Source organism: Ursus arctos, unplaced genomic scaffold, assembly GCF_023065955.2.
Source record: "Ursus arctos isolate Adak ecotype North America unplaced genomic scaffold, UrsArc2.0 scaffold_19, whole genome shotgun sequence".
NCBI classification, from domain to species: domain Eukaryota; kingdom Metazoa; phylum Chordata; class Mammalia; order Carnivora; family Ursidae; genus Ursus; species Ursus arctos.
The window spans coordinates 29612350-29628003 of NW_026622863.1; the positions used below are offsets into that span (position 1 = coordinate 29612350).

At 38.2% G+C, this 15654-nt stretch overlaps 1 protein-coding gene across 1 annotated transcript in view; it reads left to right on the forward strand.

Annotated features, from left to right (window-relative positions):
- The window catches only part of CNTNAP4 (contactin associated protein family member 4), a 238169-nt gene that overhangs the window by 202442 nt on the left and 20073 nt on the right, over positions 1-15654 (forward strand). Inside the window, exons 16-18 of the mRNA XM_026495274.4 lie at positions 1430-1600; positions 2379-2597; positions 13716-13955. Of these exons, the coding sequence (XP_026351059.1) occupies positions 1430-1600; positions 2379-2597; positions 13716-13955 (630 nt within the window). The remainder of the gene's footprint in view (positions 1-1429; positions 1601-2378; positions 2598-13715; positions 13956-15654) is intronic.

The following is a 15654-nucleotide window of genomic DNA, read 5'->3' on the forward strand; positions in this document are numbered from 1 at the left end:
AAGCCCTCAAAGTATGTTCTCAGCTGAATAAATTCAACTCTAAAATTGTTCACAGATGAGCTGAGAATTGACTTTTGAATCAGATCCCTAAGAAAAACAGAAAAAGTAAAATAGATACAGCCATTGCTTGTTTGGTCCGGAATTTATAGAAAATAAATTAAAATCTAAGGAACAGATAGAAGCTGAGTTGAGTTTGTGATTTTTAACTCTAGATATCTGTTCCCTGCAAACATAATGAACCATTGTTTTGAAATTACTGTTTTCTAACTTCAGTGGATCAATACGTCTTCCAAAAAGGTAATTCAGATAGAATTTTAACCAATGTTGTGAGTGTGTATGGAGACAGTTGCTTAAAACTCCAGATGTATATTTATATTCGCTGTGTCGAGAACTTGCTGGGGGCAGCAGCACTACGTAATTCATTTCTCCAATCGTGCTTCTCATCAACCACACGTAGCCCCTTGGACCTCACTCCTGCCACCTCATGCCACTGCATTTATGTTTTACTTCCCATATTGTCTGCTATAGGAATTCCACGGTATTTTTTCAAAAGGAAAGTTGTAGATACAACAACAACAAATGAACGGGAGAGTGAAGATAAGAAGTTGCATGTGGACAGAATCATAATTAAATTATAGCCCACATAAGTTTTTCTCAGATTTCTTAATTTATACCCCAGCCTTCTACACATTTTCTCTTTATATTGAGCAGTTTTAAACTTTTTCAGATTCCTTTCCTGCTGTTTATCTACCTCACTATTACACGCAAAGTAAAAGGTAATTTTGAATGAAAAGAGCATTTTCATGAAGAGATCAGCAAAGCACACACAGACTAAGTAGTGTCTTGATCTGTAATTAGTTGAGAATATTTTGAATGCCGGTCTCCGTTTAGAAAATCGCAAAGCCCATTAATGAAAACAGTTAGCTGAAGGTGTAACCCTGTGAAGTGTGTGTGTTAGAAGTGTCAGAACAAAAAATGCTTTGGGCTTCTTTAGATTTTTTTGTTATTCAAAGGAATATAGGTGTTTCAATTTTCAAGTTATAAAAAAAAATTAAGTCTTAATCAATGGTTGGCAGATTCTTATCATATCACGTTGGCAGAGGGTGGTATTTAGGGTGAGGCTGATTTTCTTATATAAAATATAGCATTCAGACCATTTCTGCAGGGTTCATTCCTCTCCTATGTTGGAAGGAATCCAGAATTGCAATCCTTTGTAAGATCTCCAGTCTTACGCGCATGTCCTATATACTATATAGTTAATAGAAAAAGGAAAACCAGGTTTGTATAAATTAGCAATATTTTTAATAGTAGAAATGCTAAAAATGGAAAATGTAATTATGCCATTCATTTTACTTTATGAATTTTTCTTTTTTATTTTTTTCCTTTTCTTTCTTTCTTTTTTTTTGTTTTTTTTTTTGTTTTTAAACAGGGTCATTTTGGAATTCAGCTTCCTTCAATACTGAGGCTTCATACCTTCATTTTCCTACTTTCCATGGAGAACTTAGTGCAGATGTGTCTTTCTTTTTTAAGACAACAGCTTCATCTGGGGTATTTTTAGAGAACCTGGGGATTACCGATTTTATAAGGATAGAGCTACGCTGTGAGTCTCCTTTTCCTTAGAAGTCTGTGAGATTCTATTTAATAGTAAATCCTTTAACTAATTGTTAAACTACTGTGTTTCTACTTTATCAGCTAAATCTTTTCATTGTGTCCTTTTGAAAAAAAATCTATGATATTAAGTCAGCCTTTTTGCAAGGAAATAATTCAATATATAATGCAATATATATTATATATAATTTGGGAATATATGATATATGTGAACAAATGATATAATATGTAATTTGGGAAAATAATTGGTATTCTCTAGAACCAATTTAAGAAGGATTTTAAATCCAAATAATTAAAAATTTTTTTAAAAAACTAAATTCTCAGTTAATTACAGAATTACTTAATTAAATTGACCAGCCATATAATTTTGTATGCCATATAGTTTTGGTATACACTTAGGCCACTATTAGTATCTTAATATCAAATGTATATTACTTGCTTTTAAAATTAACTGTGAATCATTGTAAAAATTATTTTTACATAAAATGCCAGATGCTATTTAGTTTTCTTGTTCTGGCTAAATAGCTTTGCTCTATTGATATGCAAAATTAACTCTGAGGATGAATTTCTTAATATCTGGGGTTCTTTCCAAATGTATTTTCCGGTTTCATTCCACGTCTATTCTTTACTGATGTCATTGGTTCCTTCCATAAGATTTAAGCCATTACCTTTATATTTTGTGATTGCTATGCCATGGTGCTATTCCTAAGTGTATTGAGGACTCCACTGTCCACCACAGGGACTAACTCGAACAATCTTCATATTTCCAGCTCCAGCAGTTGTGACCTTTTCATTTGATGTGGGGAATGGGCCTTTTGAAATCTCAGTGCAGTCACCCACTCATTTCAATGACAACCAGTGGCACCACGTCAGGGTGGAAAGGAACATGAAAGAGGCATCTCTTCAAGTGGATCAGCTCTTGCCGAAGACACAGCCTGCTCCCGCTGACGGGCACGTCCTTTTACAGCTCAACAGTCAGCTCTTCGTGGGTAAGTTCTGCTGGTAGGCAGTTGGTCACTGAACTGTGTGACGTAGGTGCAGAGGTGGCCAAAATGAAATAATACCAACTGATAACCACAAGGCACTGTTTATTGAGAACCTGTGTTCTGGGCTGTGCCAGGTGTTTTATTTCTTCGTCATAACAAACCTGTGAAACGGGTTAACCCCCTTTTACAGATGAACTAACTGAAGCACGAGGGACTGAAATGGCTTGCCTTCAGAAATCCACCTAGGAAATGAGACTTAAGTTTGTGTTTGATTCATTCCTAAACCTGGATTCTTAATATTACAGATTGTGTAGTTTGTTCCAGTTTGGGTTTTTTTGGTTTTGGTTTTGTTTTATTTCTTACCTGTTACAGTGTTTTGTTGGGGGTGTTTATCTCTGTTCTCACGGGATTTGAGGAACCCTCTATGTAGTTCTGACTGAGGCCAAACAGGGACCCCTATCTAAAAACAGGCCAATAGAGGAAGAAAAGAAAAGCAGGAGCAAAGTGTATAAACCATCAGTTCTGCTGGTGGCTCTCATTTTGCCCACTTTTCAGATACCTTCTGATCACCTACTTCGTGCTTGTATCCAAATATTCCTTTATTGCCTAAATACATTCATTCACTTGGTATCTACAGACTTAATAGTGGAATCCTTCTGGAAGTGTTTGTTGTATTTTCAGTGTTTGCTAATTACTTTATAGAACTCATTGACCATTAAGTTCCGGAATTATTTCTTACTTGATCACTTCTCGTATATTTTAATCTAAATAAGGGCACAACAACTCTATAAAGCAGAATAAATTATAAATGATCAGAAATTATATTTAAAGCATTTTTAAGTTATATTTTAGAACAAAATTCAACAGATTCCCATTACATCTTTTATTGCTTAATAATCTTGTTTTATTACTCTCACTGCAAAAGATAAGCCTATTTGTGACTTATTTGACTAAGACACATTTGGGATTTCTAATGAATTTATATACTCCTTATTTCTATCAGTACTTCCTTCATTCAATAAAAAGTTATTGAGCAGCTTCTAAGAGTAGGGTACTGTAATAGACAAATCTAATCATGATCTTGCAGCCACTCAACTGACTTATTTAAGGGTATGGAAATAGTAAGGAATACTTGGAATACATAAATTTTCTTTTAGTAACATGCTAGAAACTCAGTCAGGAAATTGGCATAGATATTTCTTGATATACAAAAACTGAGAGATGGCTGCAACCAAAGGTATGGCAATTTAAAATCTGTCAGTATCTTGGAAATAGCCTTACTATTCTTGGAAATTGAGAAGGCTGAAACAGTCCTCGAATTTTTCAGTGAAATCTGCTACAGTTTGCCTGAACGTGAACTTTCATCCTTTGTATGAATTTTAACGTCATAGAAATGAAGTCACTATATAGTGTGTGTGATAGGAATCCTGGCCTTAATTTGATTTCAGGTAGTTGTAACAGTTAGAAGTACTGTTATTATATCAGAAGACTGTGTTGGAGGGGGGCGCCTGGGTGGCACAGCGGTTGGGCGTCTGCCTTCGGCTCAGGGCGTGATCCCAGTGCTCTGGGATCGAGCCCCACATCAGGCTCCTCTGCTATGAGCCTGCTTCTTCCTCTCCCACTCCCCCTGCTTGTGTTCCCTCTCTCGCTGGCTGTCTCTATCCTGTCGAATAAATAAATAAAATCTTTAAAAAAAAAAAAAAAAAAGAAGACTGTGTTGGAACAGACTTGAGTCTTTTGCCATCAGTCACGTGTTATAATTTTAATAAATACACCTAGGAGATTTCATCTTTATGGTGGCAGTTGGTTAGGCTTTTGATAGTCCCATATGTGTTCAAATCCAAGGACTGCCTTATGGGAAAGTTTTATAAACTAAAATCTTTACTATGTTTAAGTCAAGTGACTGAAAGCTAAAAAGAAAAGGCAGCAAGATCTCTGAAAAAAATGTTACATCCACCATTAATAAACATCTGTTTATATAATTCCCTTCTTTTTACTCATAGGTAACCAAGAAAATTGACGAGGTTACTGTGATGGTATTGAAAGGACTCCTATTTTTTAAAAAGGCTTAGGGAGAGACAGGTCACTGGTTGTCCAGAGGCCACATCAGGGTCTTCATTTTATCTTTACCTCTACCACATGAATGGGCCCTTTCCTAAGATAGGCGTTAATAAAAGTTAATAAAAACGATACTTACACAAAATATTAATTTATCAATTTGTAACATTACTATCACACGAATCAGAATATTTTTTTAAATTTCTAGATGAAAATACTTCAATGGGGATTAAATTATAATTTAAAAGGTGACACTGAATTAGTGCAAAGTGCATAAAAAACTAGTAAAAAGTCAGCAAAAATTAAAACTAATTTAACGTAGCACTTACAAAGACCAAAAAGTAGCTCCCTGCATTCCTGATAGTATGTTTCAGTGGAAGAGACAAGAGGCAGCCAATAAAAGAGTTAAGTAGTAAGACAAAATAGATATTATTTATAATACATGTTATTAATATAATACACATTTTGTACATGCATGCACACACACATATATTTGTGTGTCTGTGTGTATACAACTTCAGATAATGATAAATACTATAAAATGTCAGGAAATGACTTGGGTTGGTAGGCTTCTACTTGAAGTGGGGTGGTCAGGGGAGTGCTCTCTGAGGACCTTACCTTTGAAGAGAGGCCAGAGAAAGCAGAAGAGGGAACCTGTGAACATCTGAAGGAAGAGAATTCCTGGGGGAGGGACCGTGCTTAACGTGAAGAGGAGGAGCTTTAGGGTTAGGGAGCAAGGAGGAGGAAGCCATTGTGGCCCAAGGAGAGAGTTGGTCTGAGGGAAAGCGTGGTGTCAATGGCGGTCAAGTTATATACTGGGTCCTGTGAGGCAGTGGCTAGGAATTTGGGTTTGTGGTTCCCCTGGGAGATAGTGGTGGTGGGGACTGGAGAGGAGATAGTGAAAACCAGCAGTGGGCCATACTTAAAGTGTAGACGCACACGACTTATACTGGGTTGGTTGTTGCTATTAGTATGTTACTTCTTACACCTGCTGATCTTCTTGGGGACAAGACACTTCTTGTAGGTCTCTGGGATCCTCACTTCATTTCTCACTGTTTAACTTCAACTGAAGTTTGCGTTTCTTGTTTTCTTCCTTTATCGTAATTTGTAGGATGATTCAAGCTGTTCCCTGACCCTTCCGTCTGGATTATACACTATAAGCCCTACAAACCATAGTCCAGCCAGGCTGCAAAAGACTGCTGGTCCTTCTTCACACCCCAGAGAAAATATTTCCCTCTCTCCCTTTTCTGCAGTGAGATCCCTCCTATCCCACAATCACACACTCCCAGGAAATTGGGCTTCTTTGTTCATATGTTCTGTGCCAGCACATGGTCAGATATTGAAGGGACCCTCTCTTGGACACTGTTTCCCCACATATGATACCTTCCAAAATTACAGAGTTAAGCCTCTTCTCCCAGCCATGACTCCCTGGATGACAGGGAGTCTCTGCTCTCATTCAACAGAATTGATCTTCCGGTTCAGATTTTAAAGGGTAATTTCATTCCCCTTACTTACAAGTTCAAGAGTTTAATTTGTAGTTCACCCATCCATCTTAAAAATAATTATGGCTAATCAGTATTTCTAAGGATGCATAATGACTGTCATTCATTTTGGGGTATCAGGATACATTAATGAGATAAATACAACTGTAAAGAGTAAGTCTGTAGTATAACTTCTACTCCTAAAAAATGTTTAAATACAGACAATCAACATGACAATGAGGTTGATAGTTTTAAGTTACATAGAAACACAGTCTTTATAAACATGGGACAAAACTGTAAGACTAAGCTAATTGTAGTCAGGCTAAGATAATGTTAGTATCTCAGCATTTAGTAGGTTTTACCAAAAATGTACCTTCTTGTTTGTATACAAATTTGGCAGAAAACATTAACACTATTTTGGAATATTTCAGATACCAAATAAAGTTACTTTATAATACTACAAATATGAAACAGAAGAAATTTTGGTAATATAGAACTATGTTTGTTTGAGATATATCTGTAACACTTCTACCTACAAGTAAAATGTTGTGGATATTTGAATGTATATTCATTTTTATTTCAGTTATATTCTCCATCTCACTGTGCTACCACAGCCAGGCCTATGTTGATGATATTTATTGACATTACTTTTTTTTTTTTTTTTTGAGAGTAAGGATTTTGGTGGTCTCTTGGAAGTGACTAGTGGAATGGGATAACGTGAAAGCATCTAATATGTTTTCTCAATTGCTGGCTTCAGTCTCTCCCTTAAAAATCAGTGGTAAAGTGTGTCCACATCTCAGAGTGGAACTCTGAAGCAAGACTGATGCTTTACCTTCTGAGCAAAATCAGTAAAAATAAATAGAAGACATGATTAAAAACATGTATCAACAATGATACATGACGATTGAAATAGAAAGAAGGAAATGAGAGTTTCGGAGGTGGAACTAGGTTCATCTACACAAGAATTATAAAACAGAACAGTCCTTGTAGTTCCAAATAGTGGAACAATTGTTTTCAGTTAATCTAAACTGTAGGATGCCATGTAACGTGAAGGAGTAATAAAATAATGAACATAAAACCTTGTATGAAAAAGTGAAAGCAGTTGACAGGAATGTAATTTGATAAATTAGAAAGAGTGAACACCAGTGCAGTGACCGTCTCCTCCCCTTCCCCAAATATCCCAAACATCACATTGCTTTTTGTAATAAAAATGACGATTCACCTTCTAGTTACAGCCCATCTTTCTCCATTCTTCTTAATTATGGCACTGGGTCTTTCCCAACCTTTCCACATTCTCTCACTTTCTCCTTTCTGTACGTGTGTGATTTATGACCTGAGTTGAACAGTCCTATGCAGAGATGTTATTTATTACTTTAAAAAACAAGTTTAGTGGCATGATATTAATTGGTGTGTTAAACATATGCCCTTGACCCTGTTACACCGAGGACTCAATGTCAAGAGTGACTGCTGTTATCATTGCCCCACAAACATTCTCCAACCATGGAAATGATGGAGGGAAAAGAATCAATCATTTTTTTAAGCTGAAATGTGACAGTGGTCATTTTCTATTTTGGTTTGTAAACTCAGCATTTTTCTTAGAAGCTTCTTAAATTAGCCTTGAATTGATTTTCATTCAACTAGCTCTGCAATTTTTGTTTGCAATCTAAATTCTTTTACTGACAGGTTTTTAAATGGGGCAAACTCCATCTCAATACTTTGTGACTAGGACCTGAAGGAGAAGTGAGAACTCTTGACATAGACTCAGAAGCCATTTGCATTGCATTTGAATTGCATCAAATCCACAAATATTTATTGAGCGTCTGGAGCAAACCTTTTCTAAATGCCATACACAAAGGTTAATGTTGAACTCTGAGCATATTGAAGCCCTGAAGTTTGGTTCTCACCCTTAGCTGCACATCAGTATCACCCAGGCATCTTTTGGGAAACTGACAGTACCAATACATAGATTTATTTATGAATGGGCTTTTGTGTACTTGTCAAGTTGGATACCACAAATACATCCTTGTACTGGTCAGTTGGTGAACACATGCTTATATTTCTGTTGGGTCTGTACCTAACAGTGGAATTACTGGGTCAGGACATGTGCATATGTTAAACATTAAGAGACACTGCCATATAGCTACTGACCATTTGGATATCCTCCTTATGACTTGGCTGTTCAAATCTGTTGCCCATTTTCTACAGGGTTGTCTTCTTTTTTTAAAAAAAGGCGAGGGGGCTGGGTGCCTCAGTTGGTTAAGTGTCCAACTCTTGATCTCAGCTTGGGTCTCGATCTCACGGTTGTGAGTTCAAGCCCTGTTTTGGGTTCCACACTGGGCATGGAGCCTACTTTAAAAAAAAGATTTATAAGAATTCTGTGTATATTTTGGATTCATTTCAGACACATTTATTCCTAATTTCTTCTCTCTCTTTGGATTATATTTTCATAGGTGTAATGGTGTCTTTTGATGAACAGGGGTTATTAATTATAATATATTCTAGAATTTGTCTTTTTACTTTTAGTTTACTTTTCATAGGCTAAAACAGTTATGGGAAGAGAATGTCAAAAAGTTTTACATTTGAGTAATTTTTATTTCAATCTGATTTTCTTTTGTAGTAAATATGTTCCCACACACCAAAGCACAGTGCAATGAAAGCCACATTTCTCTTTCATGTAATCATATCATTTACTTCAATTGTGTTCTTCTTTCCTCCTTGAGATGTCTTTTTCATGATTAGCTTAAGAAGCACTCAGTGTACTTTTGCATGTTTAGTGAGCAAATCTTAGTGACTGTTGACTGAAATCAGAATTCACATAGGATCTCTTCAGAGCAGAGAATATGACTCATACCACCAACAGTTTATTTCTTTAAAATATGCCTTAGGAGGTCAGACCAGAGAGGTGCTGTGGCCTTGACATATGAAAAAACTAAATAGACCCACGTTTTTCTGCTGGGACTACCACAAGGGACTACCACTTCTCACTTTGGTTCAGGGACTGCCTGCATTTTCTGCCCTATGACACGGTTGCTTACACTAGCTTCCTATTTCAGCCGTAAGTTCTTTGAACATGAGGGAGACCAGTCCTCTTCCCCCCGACTCTCCTAGGGTTATACTTAATGACGAACATTCCTTGGCAAAATTGTAGCGGGGGGTCCAGTCTCACAGCTCTGTACACTAATGCACCATTTCTACAAGGCTAAGCCTTCCCAAGGATGGCTGGGTAGACCAGGACTAAAGATCCAATACATAATATACAGGAGACCACTTTTTCCCTTCAATCCCCTGACTCAGTCCTGGGCCCAGTCTGCATGGGCTATCACTTTCCCGTTCCAAGTTGATCTCAGTGGTCAGAGTCTTAGCTGCCTTTCTCTGCCACAGTGCCATGGTCAGGGAGAGCCTCTGTACTCTGCCAGACACATTTCTATCACCTTAAATTTTAAAGAGAAACGTGGAATCTTGATTTCTTTTTTTTCTAAAGCCCCTGGGCAAATATGCAGTTGTTCCCAGTTAAGCCTTAATAACATTTAAGCACAGTACATAAATAATTTGCCATTAAAAAATTAAAGGTCTTCCTGCTCCAGTAAAAAAAAAAATGGCATTGGAAAGAGCCAGCTCGTATTTCATGACAATAGCATCTGTTACTTAGACTCACTTCCTGAGAGTAATGAACATGATAGAAGGGTTGGACTCAGTCTCTGTTCATCGCCTAGCATACCTATTAGGTGCAGATCCCAGTACTGTTATGTAAGTGAACAGATTCAGTTTTATTCCTTCACGTAGGAAGGTTAGACATTAGTTTTACAGGATACCTAGTGTTTGTGAAGTTCCAGAATTCATTATATCTGATATAGCATGGCAGGTAAATTGATAGGAAATTAATTGGAAGACAGTTCCAAACATAATAGCTCACTGGAAACATCCAGAATCAATTAATCAAACTGCAGCTCATTTTAATTGGACCAACTCTAACCCTGAAAAGTCGTTGGAATCTTTAATTAAGCTTTCAAGCTCAATACTATTTACATTGGCTGTGTTCTCCAGAATAGTTCTTCTTAAAATAAGAAGTTATTAACTTGAAACCTAATGGTAAAGCAAAAATCCTCAACACATATATGACTCGTATGTTTATGTTTAATTAGACATTTTTCCTGATAATTTAAAAACATAGTTTAAAACTATTTGATTAAGGGGATTCCTGGGTGGCTCAGTGTGTTAAGCATCTCCCTTTGGCTCAGGTCATGATCTCTGGGTCCTGGGATCAAGCCCCAGGTACGAGGGCTCCCTGCTCAGAGGGGAGTCTGCTTCTCCCTCTCTCTCTGCCCCCATCTCCTGGCTCATGCTCTCTCACACGTGCACTCTCTCTCTCTCAAATAAATAAAGCCTTTAAAAAAAAAATAAAACTATTTGATAGGTAAACATTAACTCTTCACAAGTACACAATTCAGAAATCCTATTTGCAAGGCTGGGTGTTGATTTTCTTCTCACTGTTATAAATATATGTATTTCACACATATGTGTAGGGGTTTTTCCCTGTTAATATCCCCATCCTCTGACCTTCTTGTCTACCAAGTACCTATTTGTACCGTTAATATCATGTGTTTCCCTGTCTAAATCTGTTACTAGACCATGGGCTCTATGAGGGCAAGATCAGTTTCATATAATTCTGTACCTCCCATGTCAGACACCGTGCACAGCAAAGACCTCCTAAGTAGAGCTCGCAGAACTGAAATACTGTTCAAACCAAAAATAATCTAAGAAATAGAAGAAAGTGAAAATTATCTTTTTTGACAACATTTTGGTGTAGAGAGAAAGGGACACCCTTGCACTAAAAGGCCAACTGCAAGTTCTCACTCTTTCCTGCCTCTAACTGAAATGTTTATTTTAATATTTCCTCAGCTGTGCCCATGGGCTTGTCCCTGGAATTCTCTATGCCTCTAGTTTCTCATCGTCTAGAACAAAATGAAACAAATAAGAATAAACAAGCTGGGGCAGATGAAAAGGAATTGTATTCAGCTGTTGGACTCCCACTTTAGTTGTTAAGATGTCACTGGCAGAGGGAGATCAACTTCTAAAGCAGAGAGACTTGCTGCTTCAGAGTGACAACTGCTTAACAAATCATGATTTAACAATACTGCGTACTATAAACTATGTATCATGATTTAAAGTACTATAACATGAAATAAATGAAATACACCAGGAATCCACCTGTAATCTAGACTTCCCAGCGCCTGACCCTCCTCCAAAGAGTTCCCGGCTCAAAGCTAACAGCAAGGCTGTGGGCTTCCTTACCCAGCAAAGAAAACTCCAGCCAGGATGCTAAGAGAATTTGGTCAAAGACAACTCTGAGCTCTCGACATTCTATTGAGGTGAGTTAGCAGAGTGTGAGAATAGGGAGGTCTGAAGCTAAGGTGGGTAGCAGCTTTAATGTGGAAGGAAAAGAAGAGGAGTCCTAAGACTAAGGGGAGAAGAGAGACTTCAGGAATGGAAGGACACAGAGTAGGAGGAAGGAAACAAGAAGATTGTCAGCTATTCTGAGACTCTGGAATGAGATGAACTCCTTTTCCCCTGCCATGCCCACAGAAACTGAAATTGCAATATGTCTGGCTTCACAGCACGCTGCATCTGGATTTAAAAATAGAAAATATGACTTCATTGTATTTGCGTCATAAAAGAGGCACAAATTATGTCAGCTGAAGCAATTTCAATACACAAATTTAAGTACGGTTGCTTGAATGGGGTCCCTTATGTCTATGAATCTGAATTCTAAGTACCACTAGTGAAATGAGTCCAAAATTCTTAGGAATTCTTTTAGTTTTTCCCTTCATGGTATTTCATTAGTCAAAACTATACAATTAATGGATTCGGAAACATTCCTTGGGTTTTATCCTCATTCTCAGGCTCAGGGACCCAAACTACCCTGTGTGGCCAATAATGTTCTCTCTCTGAAGCACCAAGCACCCAGCTCCTGCCCCCATGGCATAATCCAATTTAATGAGCCAGTGCGTTAACTGATTATTAATAATCAGTTATTAATGTCAATTGCCAATCAATTAGTTATGATTGTAAATAGCTACCGCACAGCTATTCTGTGTCAGGCACAGTTCTGTGTGCTCGGGTACAGGGCAATTGAAGCAGATATATGCTGATAATATACAAAGTCAGTTGGTAAAATGTAAAAGCTGGTAGATGGTGACGAAGGCCTACTTATGTGGGGACTATCTGGCCAACTCTTGGTTCTGAAGGTTAAGAAAAAAAAAAGTTTAATCTCTGAGGATAAGGAGATGTTAACTAGTGACGGCTAGATGAGGAGTGTGCTAAGCGAAGTGGTAGAGGAGGGGGACAGCATGCCCTAGGAAGAGACAGTCTGTACAGAGCAGGTCTAAGATCCTGGCGGTGAGACCGCATCATCTGTTCAGCGACAAAGCTCCTTTTTAGAGGACCCGTGACCATCTAAAGCCTCTGGGTAGAATGGTCCAGACTATTGAGATTAGAGTACTATTTTCCCACTTCAAGTTCTGAGTATTAATTTACCGTGTTCCTGGACATCAGGTGAAGGTCCTCTTCGAGCTTACATTCTTATTAGGAGAGTGCTGATGAAGTGTGGGGTCAAGGGACCACCTGAAGAAGATCCACCTGGAAGGTTTGTTGATAGTTTCGACTCACCATCCTCATTTCTGGCCCACAGAATCAGTATTTCTTGGAGCAAGGCTGTATTTTTAAGAAGGCTTCCATACGACACTTATTTTCCTTAAGGTTTGAGAGCCTCTGCCTTAGAATAGCAGGGTCTGGTTCCACTCAGACATTGTAAACCTCTTTGGGGGGTCACTTGATAAGTCATATTGTCATGTATTATCCAATAAATGCTACATCACTGTCTCTCCATCAACCCGCTTTCCCCAGTTTGTTGAGAATCTTTCCAAGCTTAAGTCAGTCCACACTGGACCAGTATTTAGAAAAAATTTGCTGGGAAGTATGCCAGACAAAAACGAATCATCTCAGCTACCATGTTTTTGATGGAAGAATAATGACCAAAGACCATATCAGGGCACACATGTTAGAAGAACTCAAGGAGTCTTTCATCATTCTCAATAAATTAAAACCATTCCAGCATCAGGATCAAGTTTCAGTATGAAGAACGAGCCACACTTACCCACAAGTATATGCTGATTTAAAACTGAAAAAAAAAAAAGTTTCTACATTAAGACTGCTCATCCATTTCACCGTTATTTTGCATGAAACTAAGATATGGCCTTATTGTGTTCTTTGAAAGAAACTAAAAAAACAAAAACAAAAGCAAGCAACCTCTCCAACTTACATTTTAATAAATCATTTTTAGAAAACCAATATGTAACAAATTCAACCTTTGGAAAAAATGGAATTCACATTTTATCTTCTTGAATTCTCTCAATATTCTGTCACAAATTGTGCTCCCCAAATTATATTGGCTCATCCAACTTTGCCCATTCCTTAAAAGGCCACAACTTTGGCCGTTCTCTCTGAGGCCTCAGTTTTGTCTGGTCTTGAAATCCTGAATAAAACACCGAGGAACATGTTTCCATTTGCAGTATTTCCCTTTTAGGTGGAACGGCCACCAGACAGAGGGGCTTTCTGGGCTGCATTCGGTCTCTGCAGTTGAACGGAATGTCCCTGGACCTGGAAGAAAGAGCTAAGGTGACGCCCGGAGTGGAGCCGGGTTGTAGAGGGCACTGCAGCAGCTACGGAAAGTTGTGTCAAAACGGAGGGAAATGCAGAGAAAAGCTCAGTGGATTCTCTTGTGACTGCACCTTCTCTGCATATACAGGGCCGTTCTGCTCGAAGGGTGAGTATGGCATGGGATGTCCTGACAGGAAAACTCATCCAATATGGAGAAACCATCTTGCGGCCATTTTCTGGGTAGCTGATTTGAGCAAAAATATTTCCATTTCTGATTTTTTTTGAAAATACCTGTTTCAAACTAATCCCACTTCATTTCTTAGATATTTGCCTCAATTCTTAAAAAAAAATAGTATCTATTAATAATAAAGCCGCTCAAGTTGCCTCTAGATGTCTTAAAATGTTGGCTGCTCAATCTGCTTTTTTCTGACTAATGTTGATGTTCTTAAGTATTATGGCTATCAACCACCTGTCCCACGAGGCAGCTCTCTCTTTTAAAATCTTTAAAGGCATTATTGTTATTTTTGATGAGGACAGTCAACCGTGAAAGGAGATTTAGGAAGTACTGTGTTTTGGTTTTTGCCAAACAAATATTTTTTCCAAGAATAAAAATAGCTTTTCCATTAACTATGCATGTGTAACAAAATAGAGATACTCAGGCATTTTGCTCTATGATGTGGCCAATATCTGTAAAGTAAAATAGCGGAATATTTTTCAGTTTGTCTTGTTCACAGACCTATGTCATGGAAGAAAGAAAGAGCTGAGTGTCGTAGTAAGTGTTCTGGACGGACTTCTCTGAATACACAAACATTCGTTATGCTTTCATAGTTGCTCCTAGAAAACTGCCATCATGTTTAATTCAGTTGCTTTATTTGAGTGTGTCTGGGCTATTGAACCTTTTCCTGAAGGAGGCTAACAAAAATTGCCTCCAAATTGAAACAACTCCTGCTTTGCAAAGAAAGCTTTTGGGATTATTTCAGGAAAAGTGGGTTAAAAGTCATCTACTTTTTACCAGAACTAAGTTAAAACTTCAAGCCAACCTGTGATAATAACTCGCACTGCTATCATCCTAGGAGGCTGTTTACATTTAAAGTTAGGGGGCGCGGGGCACCCAGGTGGCTTAGCGGATCTTGAGCCAGAGTCTTCATCTCAGTCGGGTTTTGACCTCAGGGTGGTGAGTTCTAAATAAAGTTTGAACAAAGACTACCTCTTGTCTTTACTTTCTGAACCCAAATGATTTCTAGTTCAGCTCGCTAACTGCAATCAAGAGTGCTACTGCTGGGGCGCCTGGGTGGCACAGCGGTTAAGCGTCTGCCTTCGGCTCAGGGCGTGATCCCGGCGTTATGGGATCGAGCCCCACATCAGGCTCCTCCGCTATGAGCCTGCTACTTCCTCTCCCACTCCCCCTGCTTGTGTTCCCTCTCTCGCTGGCTGTCTCTATCTCTGTCGAATAAATAAAATCTTTAAAAAAAAAAAAAAAGAGTGCTACTGTGCATCTGTGTATCATAGTGCACATAAAAAAGGTGTTACAGATCACGAAAGTAATAAAACAAGCAAACAAAGCACTTCAAATGCCGAGGGAATGGAGATGTTGCTATGTTGCCCTGTGAGCATCATTTACAACTCACGTTCCACAACTGGTCCTTTATCGTAATGGAGAGTAGCGGAGTTCAAGGATCCAGCTCTAATTATTCCTCCAGTATCCTCTCCTCCTCGTTTTCATACATATATAAATGAATATGTGGTGTGTGTGGATTTGGGATATTAACCTCGTATAAGTAAAGCGCTACACTTTTGTAAAACTGAAAGAGGCTGGATAGTTCCTTATGTTGATCACCGCTACACAGATGCCTGCTGCCCTCGCT